The sequence below is a fragment of the Colossoma macropomum genome, unplaced genomic scaffold (genome assembly GCF_904425465.1).
Source record: "Colossoma macropomum unplaced genomic scaffold, Colossoma_macropomum, whole genome shotgun sequence".
Classification (NCBI taxonomy): domain Eukaryota; kingdom Metazoa; phylum Chordata; class Actinopteri; order Characiformes; family Serrasalmidae; genus Colossoma; species Colossoma macropomum.
This window is the reverse complement of record NW_023494894.1, coordinates 829,253-843,958: the sequence shown is the minus strand read 5'-3', so window position 1 is coordinate 843,958 and position 14,706 is coordinate 829,253. Positions and strand designations below refer to the sequence as shown.

Genomic DNA, 14,706 nt, shown 5'->3' with positions numbered 1-14,706 from the left:
TTAAAGACTGCATGTTAAGTAACTTCCTCCGAATAGCATTCCTTCATCTTCGCAATATTACCAAATTAAGAAATGCACTGTCTGCCAGCCGGTTAAATTCTGCATTGAGTACAAAATTCTTCTACTGACATATAAAGCTCTAAATGGCCTTGCCCCTCAGTACCTGAACGGACTCATCAACTTATTAACCCAGTTGCTGGGGATAGTATTACAAAAGTATATTTCAAAAGTGGGCTCTGAGACACTCTTGTGAAACATGGCAATAAAGCTGTGACTCCAGATTCTTCTCCAGGTAATTAATTGTTTTATTTTGAATCCAGTGTCTACAGGCAAAAAGTGAATGATTTACTTCGTAAATGTCAATGGCAGAGGCATGCCACGTAAGAGTGACAATTTCACAATAGCCCAAAATCATCACTATCAAAATAGTCTTTATATTCAGATTAAAAGAAATCTTTCTTTACATCAAGTTTAAAATAAACACTTCACATTTAAGTTTTTCAGAAAAAATCATCAACATCAAAATCGATCACTTGCATATCTTTGCCTTTCTTTATTGTTTCTTTTCTCTGCGCCTCCTCCTCCTCTTCCTCTTCCTCTTTGTCCTCTGTCACTGCCTCTGCATCTTTCTTCTGCTTCTGGTCTTGGTACTCCCAGTAGATTCCTGTTAAAGCCTGAGCAGCTTCTAGAGACACTCGCAGCTTCCCCACTACCTCCTGCTCATCATCCATACTGAAAACTGAAAGAAAGAGACAAAGAGAACAAACTTATTTTTAAAGGGGTGATGATTTTGCATAGTGAATACCCTTATAAAAGGTTAACACCAACTTACTGTCAATTTGCCGTTCAATTACATCATTTCCTGTAAGCAGAAGTTCCTGCAAGTCCAGGTGGGCTTGGCCAACATCTTTACACTCATCTTCCTCATTCAGTGGCTCACTCACAACAGTGAACTTTAACCTGAGTGATTAGCAAGGTTTTAAGGATTTTAGTTTGTTGTAAAACAATCTGGATTATTTGTTATATTTTATTATTTATTATATTCTTCCCAAACAATTTAGCTTTGCACAATCTTGTTGGGCTCTAATATATATCAGTCCCTCAGTCCTCTTATCACAGACAATACCACAAATGAGCATCAGGCAGTACATTGGCAATTTTTTTGCTCTGTCTTACTCTGATCCATTTTCTGTTTACCTGCCCTGGTTGGGATCAGTGCCTTGCAGCATAGTGTAAAGAAAGCGCCTCAGAGGAGCCGCTTCCATGGTGTCCACATGTATGACTAAAAAAGTGAGGGATGGACAGAAAGTTTAATATTAAGAAAAAAGCAGGCAATAGAATAGGCAATAAAGCGACAGCATTCTTGTTCTGTAGTAGACTCTCTTCTCATCAGGCTCCCTTTTCATAAATGCAGGTACTTACACTCTTAAAAATAAAGGTGCTTAAAATTGTTTAATTGGAGCAATGCCACAGAAGAATCACATTTGGCTCATTGAAATAATTCTTTAAAGAAGCTTATTTAACCTACATGATAAGTCATGTAGTCAAGGACTTTATGTCCTTGATTACTTGGTTCAGATGTTTTCAAAGGTGGGGAAGAAATGTCATGTTTTGTGAACTGTGCTGGATTAAAGAGATTAAAAATTTGTTGTCATCAGGTATAATATTGTTTATATATTTTCCTACTTATTTATTTATTTGTCAGGGATACTGGCCATTAATAAACAGTATCAACATAGCCATAAATGAGCCAGTATTAGCCCAAAAGGCCCATTTTCATAAATTTTGATGGCTCCATGACTAAATCCAGTGCTACTAGAGAAGAGAATTAATGAACACCAAATTGAATGGATGGTGTATGACTAAAATTGAAGCTAAGCAAAGCAAACAGACCCACAAATGCAGTACATGTCCACTAAATAAAAGAATCTGAAAATACATTAGCAGCTCTAATAACCTCTGGTAAAATTGTAATGTATTTCCTCTCCCTCTGTTGGTTTCCGCAGAGACATGGGGGTTTCTGTGGTCTCCATGGGAACACCAAAGAGGCGGTACTCCACATAGACTTGCTGCACTGATTGGTTCAAAGCAACACTTGAGGAAGGGTCAAACAAAAGTGATAAGATCTCCACTCTAAGTCTGTCCCCCTGAAAAAACAAAACAAAGGGAATCAATTAATTTCATATTTATTATGTCTTTGAATATCATCATCATCATCATCATCGTCGTTAACCGCTTAGTCCAGCTAGGGTCCCGGTAGCAGTTGGGAGAGCAGAGAATCCCAGATGACCCTGTCCCCCGCAACTTCCTCCAGCTCATTCCCGGGGACCCCAAGGCACTCCCAGGCCAACTTGGAGATATAATCCCTCCAGCGCCTCCTAGGACGACCCCGGGGTCTTGTCCCAGTAGGCCGTGCCTGGTACACCCCCACTGGGAGGCGTCCAGGGGGCATCCGGATCAGATGCCCGAACCACCTCAGCTGGGTCCTCTCAATGCGGAGGAGTAGCGGCTCTGCTCCGAGCTCCTCCCGGATGGCCGAGCTCCTCACCCCATCAAATAGAGTGTAGCCCGCCACCCTGCGAAGAAAGCTCATTTCCGCCGCTTGTATTCGCGATTTCATTCTTTCGGTCATTATCCATAGCTCATGACCATAGGTGAGGGTTGGGATGTAGACCCCAAGATACTTAAATTCCTCCACCTAGGGCAAGTCCTTTCCCCCTAACTGGAGTGGGCATGCCATCCTTTTCCGGGCTAAGACCACGGACTCAGACTTGGAGGTGCTGATCCTCATACCAACTGCTTCACACTCAGCTGCAAACTGCTCCAGTGCGCGCTGGAGGCATCCATGTGATCCAGCCAAAAGAGCAACATCGTCTGCAAATAGCAGAGACGCCACCCTTCAGCCTCCACACATAATGCCCTCCTGACCACGGCTACGCCTTGACACCCTGTCCATGAATATCACGAACAGGAGTGGAGACAGGGCACAACCCTGGCGGAGTCCAACGCTAACACTGAAAGAGTCCGACTTAATGCCGAGTATACGAACACAGCTCTCACTCCGGGAGTACAGAGATTGAATGGCCCAGAGTAGCAGCCCCGGCACCCCATACTCCCAGAGGACCTCCCACAAGATATCTCGGGGAACACGGTCGTAAGCCTTCTCCAAATCCACAAAACACATGTAGACTGGATTGGCAAATTCCCATGCCCCCTCAACAATCCGTGAGAGGGTGAAAAGCTGGTCCATTGTTCCACGGCCGGGATGGAATCCGCATTGTTCCTCCTCAATCTGAGGTTCAACTATTGGTCGAAGTCTCCTTTCTAGCACCTTGGCATAGACTTTCCCAGGGAGGCTGAGCAGTATGATACCCCGATAGTTGGCACACACCCTCCGGTCCCCTTTCTTAAAAATAGGAACCACCACCCCAGTCTGCCAGTCCAAGGGTACCGTTCCCGAGGTCCATGCAATATTGCAGAGGCATGCCAGCCACGACAGCCCCACAATATCCAGAGTCTTAAGCATCTCTGGACGAATCTCATCCATCCCCGGTGCCTTGCCACTGAAGAGCTTGCCAACTACCTCAGTGACCTCCACCAGTGAAATGGAGCTTGACATGCCAGAAGCCTCTGGCCCTGACTCCTGTGAGGGACGCATATCTTCTGGATTAAGGAGTTCCTCAAAGTGCTCCTTCCACTGACCGACAATATCCTCATTTGAAGTCAGAGCTTCCCCACCCCTGCCGAATACAGCTTGGGCGCAGCCACTCCGACTGCTCCTGAGTCACCGGACAGTTGTCCAGAACCTCCTTGAGGCCGACCGAAAGTCTTTTTCCATGGCTTCTCCAAACTCCTCCCACGCCCCGGATTTTGCTTCTGCCACCGTTGCAGCTGCCACCTTTTTCGCCTGTCGGTACCTATCTGCTGAGTCGGGAGTCCTTTGTGCCATCCAGTCCCTAAAGGCCTCTTTCTTCAGCTTGACGGCCTCCCTCACCCCCGGTGTCCACCAGGGGGTTCTTGGGTTACCGCCCTGACAGGCACCAACAAGCTTTTGGCCACAGCTACGCCTGGCAGCTTCCATAATGGAGGTTTTGAACAGGGTCCATTCAGACTCCATGTCCCCTACCTCCTCCAGGACATGAGAAAAGCTCTCCCGGAGGTGGGAGTTAAAATCTTTCCGAACAGGGGCCTCCGACAGTCGTTCCCAGCACACCCTCACTATTCGCTTGGGCCTACCGGGTCTGACCATCGGTCTTCCCTGCCATGTACACTTATGAACATCCTTGTGCTCGAACTTGGTGTTCGTTATGGACAATCCATGCCTGGCACAGAAGTCCAATAACAATTCACCATTCGGGTTTAGATCGGGCAGGCCGTTCTTCCCAATCACGCCTCTCCAGGTCTCCCAGTCATTGCCAACATGAGCATTGAAGTCTCCCAGTAAGTCTATGGAGTCTGTAGGCAGGACCCTTTCCAGAACCCCAGCCACTTGCTCCAAGAAGGCCGAATACTCCGACCTGCTGTTTGGTGCATAAGCACACACAACAGTCAGAGTTTTCCTCTCTGCGATTTTAATTCGCATTGAGGTGACCCTCTCGTCCACCGGGACAAAATCCAACTGCACGGCTGCCAGCCGGGGACTCGTGAGTATCCCCACACCCGCCCAGCGCCTCTCACCCTGTGCAACCCTGGAGTAGGAGAGGGACCAACCGCTATCAAGGAGTTTGGTTCCAGAGCCGACACTGTGGGTGGAGGTGAGCCCAACTATATCTAGTTGGTACCTCTCAACCTCCCGCACAAGCTCCGGCTCCTTCCCCCCCAGTGAGGTTACATTCCACATACCAAGAGCCAGTTTCTGCCGCCGGGGCCTAGGCCACCAGGGGCCCCCCCGCAATCTCCCACTGCCTATACGGCACTGCAACGCTCCCCCATGCTGGACCTTGCGGGTGGTGGGCCCACATGGTCCCCCCACGTTGCCTCTTCACCGTCACTGGGTTACGTGGGCTGCCTGGCCACCAGGCGCTCGCCGGGGGACGCTACCCCCAGGCCTGGCTCCAGGGGTAGGTCCTGGTGACCCTTTCCCGGGCAGGGTACACGCTTGTCTGTGTCCATTTTTCATAGAGGATTTTGAATATATATATATTCAAATATATATGTATATACCTTTTTGATGGGTTTTGGTGGTTGAGGTATTATAATGACATCACTACCGCTTGAGGCACTTGATTCCTCAGACTCCAAGACTTCCTCAATGTCCTTTGGAGCTGCTCAGGTGAAGTCACAGTAGCAAAATCAATTTAACCTTTTTCATATATTTTTATGCATACTGTCAAAAACTTGATTTAATGTAGATAAACAATCTTTCTCACTTTTCCCACTCCTAGACATCTGTTCTTCTTCCTCTTCTTCCTGTTTCACTGATTTTATAGCCTTTAAAGGAGAAAATGGATAAACCTTGAACGTGATGCCAAGCCTAGGGACCAACTGGAACTAAGTTCAGACTTCATTTTTGTAGTAGCACTTAAGAAACCATCTCTTTTTCTTACTTGTACTCTTGAATCACTTCCTGATTTCCTCTGCTGGCTGCTTGAGAAGACTGGCGACCATATGTCTGTAGTATGGTCAAAATCAGGTGACCTGCTGGGCTTAACCAGACCCTTGCTGCGTGACTTCATGTGAATAGTTTGGGTACGTACTGAGCTCTCAGGTCTATGTATTTTGATTGATGGAGGCTGGGGCAGTGGCTGAAAAAGAGAATATGCAATTAAGAGAAAATGCAATGTGACATGATCCTTTTAATGACCATTTCATGAACTAAGCAGTGTAAGAGGTAAACATCAAATACTTAAAGAGTGCAATATGATTTTTACCTGGTCCCTTTCATCTTTGCGAGGACTCAGCTTTTGTTGAGCTGCTTTTGACTGAAACCAAAAAGATGTGCAATAAAGAGTGAAAAAGAAAAGTAGCATTTCTGTGTGGTTTTCATTTTCCATAACAGTAAATCTACTTCCAAATATAACTGAACTTTCTCTAATAATTCACTAATCCACATGGTAAGCAGACAAACACACAAACACACAAAAAAGGGTGGGCAATGTGGCAAAAATTCAACATTTACATATTTGGAGTATGCTCTTATCTAGAGCTACTTACAACTTAAATCATGTTATAGAGGTAGGCGAATGTAGGGTTCAGATTCTTGCTCAATGCCTCTTATTGGTAGAGCGTGGGATCCAACCAGGCAATGAAACCCCAGTCTACCAATATGGAAGGCACTGATAATTGCCCACTAAACTTTACCAACCATCACAAAACACAATATACACTGATCAGGCATAATATACAGTACATAGCAGGTACTATTTGGGTGGTGGATAATTCTCAGCACTGCAGTAACACTGATGTGGTGGTGGTGTATTAGAGTGTGTTGTGCTGGTATGAGTGGATCAGACACAGCAGTATTGCTGGAGTTTTTAAACACCTCAGTGTCACTGCTGGACTGAGAATAGTCCACCAACCAAAAATATCCAGCAACAGCGTCCTGTGGGCAGCATCCTGTGACCACTGATGAAGGACTAGAGGATGACCAACACAAACTGTGCAGCAGCAGATGAGCTATCATCTCTGACTTTACATCTACAAGGTGGACTGACAAGGTAGGAGTGTCTAATAGAGTGGACAGTGAGTGGACACAGTGTTTAAAAACTCCAGCAGCACTGCTGTGTCTGATCCACTCGTACCAGCACAACACACACTAACACACCACCACCACCACCATGTCAGTGTTACTGCAGCACTGAGAATGATCCACCACCCAAATAGTACCTGCTCTGTGAGGGTCCATAGTCATAATGTTATGCCTGATCAGTGAATATCATAATCTTTAGTGTGAATGAGGTTTGTGAACAAGTTGGAACTAACAAAATACACCAGCAAAAAGTCAGCATTAGAAAATATAAGCTATGTAAGAAGGACCATGAGAAAAAACATCAAATGAAAATAAATAAATAAATCAATCAATAAGATAATGACATAATGGACTGATATCTAATCACCTACTTGTTACTATACACTGATTTGCATTTACAGGCTTTGTATAACTGGTTTAAATTAGTGTTTGATATTCTAGGAATACTAGAATAATGCCCCTAATGGAACAGGGCATATGATATAAGAAACCATATCATGCTGAAAATGCATCATGATGTAACAACAGTGACAAAATATTCTCATTTTGCCCACAACTACACACAAACACACCCTGGGCTTAGCGATCGGCCTCTGTAAAACTTCAGTTCCAACTTCAGTTCTGTCTTCAGTCTTCTCCAGCCTCTCTGTTCTTTCCTTTCTTCCTGGTCTAGAAAGAATTTCTGGTGATTGGAAGGGGTACCTCCACTGAAGATGCACCCTCGCTGTGCCTCTAGGTCCCCCAGCAGGGTCCCTCAGGACATAATCACCTGATATAAGCCAACAGATTTAGTTCAACTTGCTAATCAATACAAACATACATGTCCTGATAGGCAGTCTTTGATCAGCGAAGTTTATTGAAATTATCAGAGAGAAAATTAGATGTGCTAGCTGATGTCTTTTACACATGGAAATATTTATTCTCATGATCCCAGGATGTTTTAGAAGTGTTGCCATTTAGGATTGAAACTCAAAACGTACTATTGTATTTTTACATGTATTTTTCTTTCTGAGTAGTGATAGGATGCTGGCCCTGGCCTATCCCAGCATGCATTTCTTACATAACGACACATGTATTGTGACCATTGTGCCACGTAGTCATGTCGTTCTTTCAGTCAGTGAAATGAAGGCAAGAGTGAAGCAAGGCTCTTGAAAATCAGGTCTGCTCTGCTTGGTTTTACCTTTAATCGGTCTGCCAGTTGTCAAGGCCCGGAGTGGAACGGGTGTCTTGGCCAGGTAATTATGAGAGCTTGGCCTTCATTGTCATCAAACACATACACCCATAGGCTGCCCACCTTCAGGTATTCCATCAGATCTGCTGTGACTGCAAGTGGATAGATAGTGGAGTCTGCAAACACAGGGTCTGCACAGCATGGTACTATGGGTGTGGAGTGAGGAGGTAGGTCATAAAGGCGATAAGTTAAATAAGCATCAGGAAGAAGTCCCGGCCAGCGTGCACTGAGACCCACACATCGTTCCAGTACCACCATCAGCTCATTTGGTATCCCTCCACCATAGTCAAATAACTCTTGAGTCTGTAAAAGCAAGAACATTGGTTGAAATGAGTTCAGTTCATCCAGTCAGATTGTAGACTGTTTGTGCTGACATGATATTGGCCTAGAATCCAAGACTCAGATTACGCCTAATGCAGAGAAGTCCAAACCCCATCCTATAGTCAGCTTTTATGTGGCAAGTTCGACAAAATTAGATTTTTTTTAAAATTATTTTGACATTTAAGTCAAACCGTATTATCAGGGTTTGATGATGGAGTGAAAGCGTTGAGATGTCAGTCACAATTGGGTTTCACTTTAATATTCAAACTGTTAACCTCTAGAGCAAAGACTAGGGAAAACCAACTCAGCTGCAATAAGCTAGGCCTTTACCTCTGGCTGTACATGACTCCCATCCATAGCTGTGTGTATTGGCCATCTGTTGGTCATTCTGTCTGTGACTTTGTCTTTGTGAGTGTCTGTTGGCTCCAGTTGAGGGCACAGACGCACCCAGAATTCCAGGACCCCAATTATCTCGCCCTCTGACCCTGTGCAATAAAAAGGTGGTAACTAATAGAGTGGAAGAGCAAGTGTGTTTTGAAAGCAGAACTGATTGTGGCAGTAAAGGTCCAACAAAATTAGAAGTTCCTGTTGTACTCCTGCACTGTACAATTTAGTGTCTTCCCTGCTCTAACCCACCCACACTTATCTCATCAGCTAATTATCAAGACTTTCAATATTTGAATCATATGTGTTAGAGCAGAAATATCATAGAACTGTGTAGAGTCAGGGTATTGTGCTGTTTTCAAGAAACCTGTTCTAGAAGAATATTCCCAAAGTCCATACTTACGGGTTTGTGTACTTGTAGGCATGTACTCTCTCCTTTATATTTCCAAGGGTGTCTCATTTCTCAAACGTACGAAAGCACAATGTGCGAGATCATGCTAAAAACATCCTTCCCCAAATACCACATTATATAAAAGTAGCAAAGGCGAGGTTTATCCCACAGTACAACAGTTGGTGACATTCTAACACGTTATTTTGGAAATGTTGAGGAAAATAAAATCACAAGAACTTCCCTGACTAGCTGTCCTACAAAGACAAGGTAATCTTCCTGGACAAAATTTTAGTCATTTTTTGTCGGGTAAACTTAAATATCCCCACATTTCACATCTCAAAATATATCATGCAAGTACGTACTTCAGCAAGAAGTGAACCACAACCACATGAACCACAAATGTGGACTTTGGGACATGCAATAAACCAATGCTGCCCCATTGTTTCTCTGACCTGTTATATTGGCTCTGCCTTTTATTTGTTCTCCTCTGCGCTGTAGCACCCCCATCAGGGGAATCCTTGCTCTGCCCCTGGTTATGAATTGCACCCCTCCCAGTGCCTGATGTAATTCAGCATGAACACACGTTCCCTGACCACCGAGCTTGGTGAGATCACGCCCAGCAAGGCCATAGCAGGATGTAAAGCCATAATTTGGCTGTGCCCCTGAAACCAGTGGGGTTGAGTGCATCTCAAAATCTAGGAATGAATAGGTGCAAAATGTCATAACCTCATGGTGACCCCCAGAGTCCATTCCTCTGTCCTTTGTCATGACCCTCAGTCCCACAGGGGTGAAAGTGGCTCCTAAAAGATGGATTTCAAGCAGGGATTCTCCCTCCTGCAGTCGGGAGAAGATGGTGTTCTCCTCCATTGGCTGGATTAACTCCTGATCCACCCCCGTCCACGTGTACTGATGTGGTATTATCCGACTGTAGTTTCTAGGACCATAGGTGAAGTCTTTTAGCTGAGCTAACATAAAAGAGAAGCACCACTGTCATTAAAGTAAAAAACTGACTGAGATTGTAAGTCTACACTGCCAGCATATTTTATGATCATCTCAAAATGCAGAAGCATGACAGTTTATTTGATACACCAACGTTGTACTTACATTCATTGGCCATTTAATCAGGTACACTTACCCCAGTTCCCCACCCCTGCTGCAGACCTTCTATAGCTGTGAAGAATTTGTCATACACCTACCTAGTCCAATGCTGCCAACTTACATGCCACTATAGTGTTAGTGTCAGTGCTGTATACCTCTCAAATAATATCAGCAGTGGTCACATAGTGTCTTTCCACCAATGGACAGGGTAGAACGGGACTGAGAAAATGTGCTTAGCAAAAGATGGGCTACAGTCAGTAACTGTATAATTACAAAGTGCATGCGTGCAGCAGGTGTACCTGATAAACTGGCAACTCAATGTGTATAATTCCCATAGCTCTCACCTTGTAAGCTGTTGATCTGAAGAGCCCTGCTTTTCAGCAGTTTGTCTTTTTCAGTGAACCGCTTTCTGTTCTCCTCTCTTTCTCTTGCAGCTCTCTCCACCTCTATCTTCAACTCAGCCTAATAAAGTGCAGCAATCACTTTCATCAGTGTTATAAATGTTGCTTTTCCAAGATAACAGAATCATTTCCTTGATAAATATAATTTCCTTGATATTTAAGAACATAATTAACTCGAGATATGACAAAATGTTTTTTTTTTATTGTCATTGTTGTCTTTGTAGTAAATAGGTCTAATATTTTTTTATAAACATTGATAGAAAGCATTTAGGCCCGGATCATCAAGTTATGGGCCCCTGGGCACAAATGTTTGGTGGCCCTCTACCTGGCTACCTTTTTTGGGTGGTCAGTGATTTTGTTATGATGTCGCAGCAAGATAAGGAAAAGCCTATTCAACACCACAATGGCAACATTCTTTTTTTCCAATCATGACAAAACAGTAGCAAGATTTCACACACATTAATGAGAACACTGGTTAACATAAACCCAACAACCAGTGCAACATTGTCCTATAAAGTATACATCCATTCTTGACAAGCAAAACATTAACCCCAACGAAGACAACGTAAATTACAATCAGACAGTTAAAATGTGCATAAAGATGGAAAAAGCAGCTACAGTAAACTGCTGTGGAAATTTTTCCATTCTTCCCATTTATATCTCACCTCTGATGATGCAGATCACTGCTTACAAGGACAAATCAACTTTTTAACTGTAGTGGTTGACATTTTATATTTGGCTTTGGAGACCTCTACTCTGTCGAGTCTCGCTCTTACAGATCTCTCATCCAAAGGAAAAAAAAATCTTTCTTAAGATTGTCTCAGATAAATAAAGCAGATCTCAATAATGTAATAATGAAGGATCACTGATCTCTGAATTGTTTCTCCTAAACCCCCCTTATGAGAAAAGAGGAGGTTAACCTCAGCATTTCACTGTAAGAAGTTCTGGTGATGAATTAGAAAAGCACGAGTTCTCCTTCTACACTCACAGACTGCTGAAAGAGTTCTGTAATATAAAATAAAGCTGTATAAGAAAACGTTGCGATCTTACACTTTTCTTATAGAAATATTATTTAGCTAATACTGGGGTGAGATGATTTAGACACTAAATAGTTATGTGTGACAACATTTTGATCAAAGGTTTATTTCTCAGGAGCCAAATTTCAGAAACAGGAGAAAAAGTCTCACTCCATATAGCTATATATTACACAATGGCCCTGCGATAGACTGGTGACCTGTCCAAGGTGTATATTGCCTTGATCAATGACCGCTGGGATAGGCTCCAGCACCCCACCGTGACCCAGAAGGATAAGCAGTTTAGAAAATGTGTGTGTGTGTGTGTGTGTGTGTTACATAATGGTACAGCCAAAACTGGCTCTGGTACAGCATGTTAGCTTGGGCCTAGGGTGTTTGCTCTGGGCTAACGCATTGTCTTGTAACAGCAGTCCACTCATCTGCACACACTGGTTCAGAGGAGGGTTCATTGTCAGGAGTGATTCAGGATGAGGTGGTGGGTCAGGTCGTCTGGGCTGGGCCCGAACCACTGTGCATTCCTCCCTGTAGCAGAAACTGTATACAATGTAGTGTGAGCATTACACAACCTCCCCACAAAGGTGTTCTAATGGTTGAAGCCCCTGACTCACTTACTTCCTCAAGGCCTTTTGCTGCAGCCCATGGTAGTTCCTGCCATAATTGTCGTCAAATTTAAGATTATCTTTGAGAGTGAGTCTCTAAAGGCGGTGCTCGTACCAGCAGGAACTGTAGTGGGGCAGTTATATCCCGCCGATACTGCTACTCCAGCCTTAACAATGACCACCTCTGCTAAATCGACCCTGAGCGTTTCACCTATTTGAGAGTACTGGAAGAGGAGGAACTTTCCCCATACTAGCCTTTGCAGACTCCGACAAGCCTTTCATTTTGCATGTTGATGCAAGCTTGAGTGGTCTTGGAGTGGTGCTGAATCAAGAACATCCCAAGGGTTTATGACGCGTTTCCTTTGCCAGCCAGGGTTTAAGCAATGCAGAGATAATTTACCACATTCACCAGCTAGAGTGTTTAGCTTTGAAATGGGTGGTAGTGGATAAGTTCCACAATTATTTGTATGGCGGCAGGTTTATCGTGAGAACCGATAACAACCCTCTCATGTATGTATTGACCATGGCGAAGTTGAATGCTACTTGACATTAAGTACTGCCCCGGAAAGACTAACATAAATGTTGAATTGCTCTATGGACATGCACCTGGAAGTGGTAACACTGAAGATTGTGAGGGCATATCTCTTCCTGCAGTAAATTTGGCCCTCAGAACTGTTGGAACAGACTCCTCAATTAGGACTGATGAAACATAAGGCAGAAAAGTTGGGCATCAGAGATGAGCTGCTGTATTGAATGAAGAAAGTGCTCTCTGGGGTGGAGATCCTCCAGGTTGTGCTGCCCCAGATGTACGGACAGAAAGTGATGGTGGCACGCCATGATGATCTGGGACACCTAGGGGTGGAAGGAACCTGTGAACACCCCAAATTGTATTGGCCAAAATGGCACAGGAGGTGTGGCGTGTGCGTGGTGCAAAAGAGATATAGTCCACAGGCAGCACCGCTCCACCAAATCACAAGCAGTGGTCCTATGAACCTTGTGTGTTTTGATTTCCTCTCATTGTAAGCTGATTCTAAGGGATTCACCAACATCTTGGTAGTCACAGATCATTTCAGCCGCTATGTGCAAGCTTTTCCACAAAGGATCAGAATCAGTGGAGTCAGTACGTCCACACCTATAACAGCTCTAAGAAACGGAATATTTCAAATGTTCGGCAGAAAGGTTGTTTCCTGTTTTGGATTCCTGTTTTGGTAACTCGTTGAAGAGTGATGGTGAAGTCAAACAGCTGACAAAACCCATCAAAGGAACAAAAAGCTTTATGACAGGTTGGTTTGCTTCCAGGCCCTTGACCGTGGCAAATGAGTTCTTGGGACTAAAAGGGTGGCATAAATTACAAGGTTTTTGGAGCTCTGTGCCATATGTTGGAATCGGGAAGATGCTTAATCTCCCCGTTTATTAAATGAAACCTGAGAAAGGCATGGGAAATGAGACCACCTCTTGCCCATAGAACAGCTAGTGAGGCTACCACATGCTGCAAATGATGAGCCCTTGCAAAGTGAGACAGGGATACAGAAAACCCATGGGCCTGGTGCACCCAGGACAGTTAATAAGCAGGCAAAGAAAAATCCAGAAATGTTTTATTCCACCAGTGATTCTGAGAGCGATGAGGATTGTGAAGTCCATTGCACCTTAGACATGGATGGACTGTTTACCAAGAATGAAGACGTTATTACTGGCCAGAGATATCACATGACCATGATACTCAGGGGGGTGACTCTAAACAAGACCAGGTGCCTGTGGGTGACCGAGAGCTCAACGGCAACATAGTGATAGAATCTGAAATTGATTCTAAATCAGAAGGTGAAGGCAGTGATCAACCAAACAAAGACATTACTTTAATTTCTCTCTCACCCAGGCAGTAAGATTTCACTCAATCAGCCAGTGCTGATGCCTAAGAAAGCTCAGAGCAGAGTAAGAGCTTAATCAACCAAGGAATATCAGGTGAAGCTAGGAATTCTGTTCCTGGGAAGAGGCAAGTCAAACTTGTTATCCGACTTACTTATGAAGAACCTGGCCGATATATCTAAAGACCAGCCCCTGACCATAGTTTTTAGGGGATGGTTATTAAATTTGAGGAACTTAAAATCAAACATATGCTTGATGCAAACGCTTTAGTGTGAAGGATAGGTCATATGGAGACATCCTGACCTTTAGCGGGCGGAGGGTGCCACCCTGCTAAACAATGAGCGACAGGGGTTTCTTTATTTCTTTTCCCCTTTTCTTATTTGGTTTCAGTTCATGACCTAAACTCTCTGTCAGCGGCTTTGCTGGGAGAAAACGGCTGGACTAGGGGGACAAGGAGAGAGACAGAAAAAATGTATGAGAGCGAGAAAGTTCCATGTTAATTCTGCGGCCAACGGAACAACCACAGTTATCACAGTCTTGTTATCAGCCCAATATCTTGTAAATAACTGTGATACAAGGAAAGTGATGGTAAAATTTTGAAATTACTTGTACTTATAGTGGTTTAGTCAGCAAGTTCGACACTCATTGAACTGCCCACTAGCCTAGCTCAGGCTAGCAGCCAACCTCTTTGCAGTG

General features: G+C 44.1%; 1 protein-coding gene across 1 annotated transcript in view; it reads right to left on the bottom strand.

Moving 5' to 3' along the window:
* Positions 1-312: 312 nt before the first annotated feature.
* Positions 313-14,706, bottom strand: part of rpgrip1 (RPGR interacting protein 1) — a 28,275-nt gene continuing 13,881 nt past the window's right edge. The window contains 14 exon segments of the mRNA XM_036560706.1: positions 313-739; positions 833-960; positions 1,198-1,282; positions 1,958-2,147; positions 5,164-5,264; positions 5,370-5,430; positions 5,547-5,744; positions 5,871-5,921; positions 7,261-7,457; positions 7,869-7,934; positions 7,937-8,222; positions 8,571-8,725; positions 9,468-9,980; positions 10,458-10,575. Coding sequence (XP_036416599.1) covers positions 501-739; positions 833-960; positions 1,198-1,282; positions 1,958-2,147; positions 5,164-5,264; positions 5,370-5,430; positions 5,547-5,744; positions 5,871-5,921; positions 7,261-7,457; positions 7,869-7,934; positions 7,937-8,222; positions 8,571-8,725; positions 9,468-9,980; positions 10,458-10,575 — 2,388 coding nt within the window. The 3' untranslated portion in view covers positions 313-500.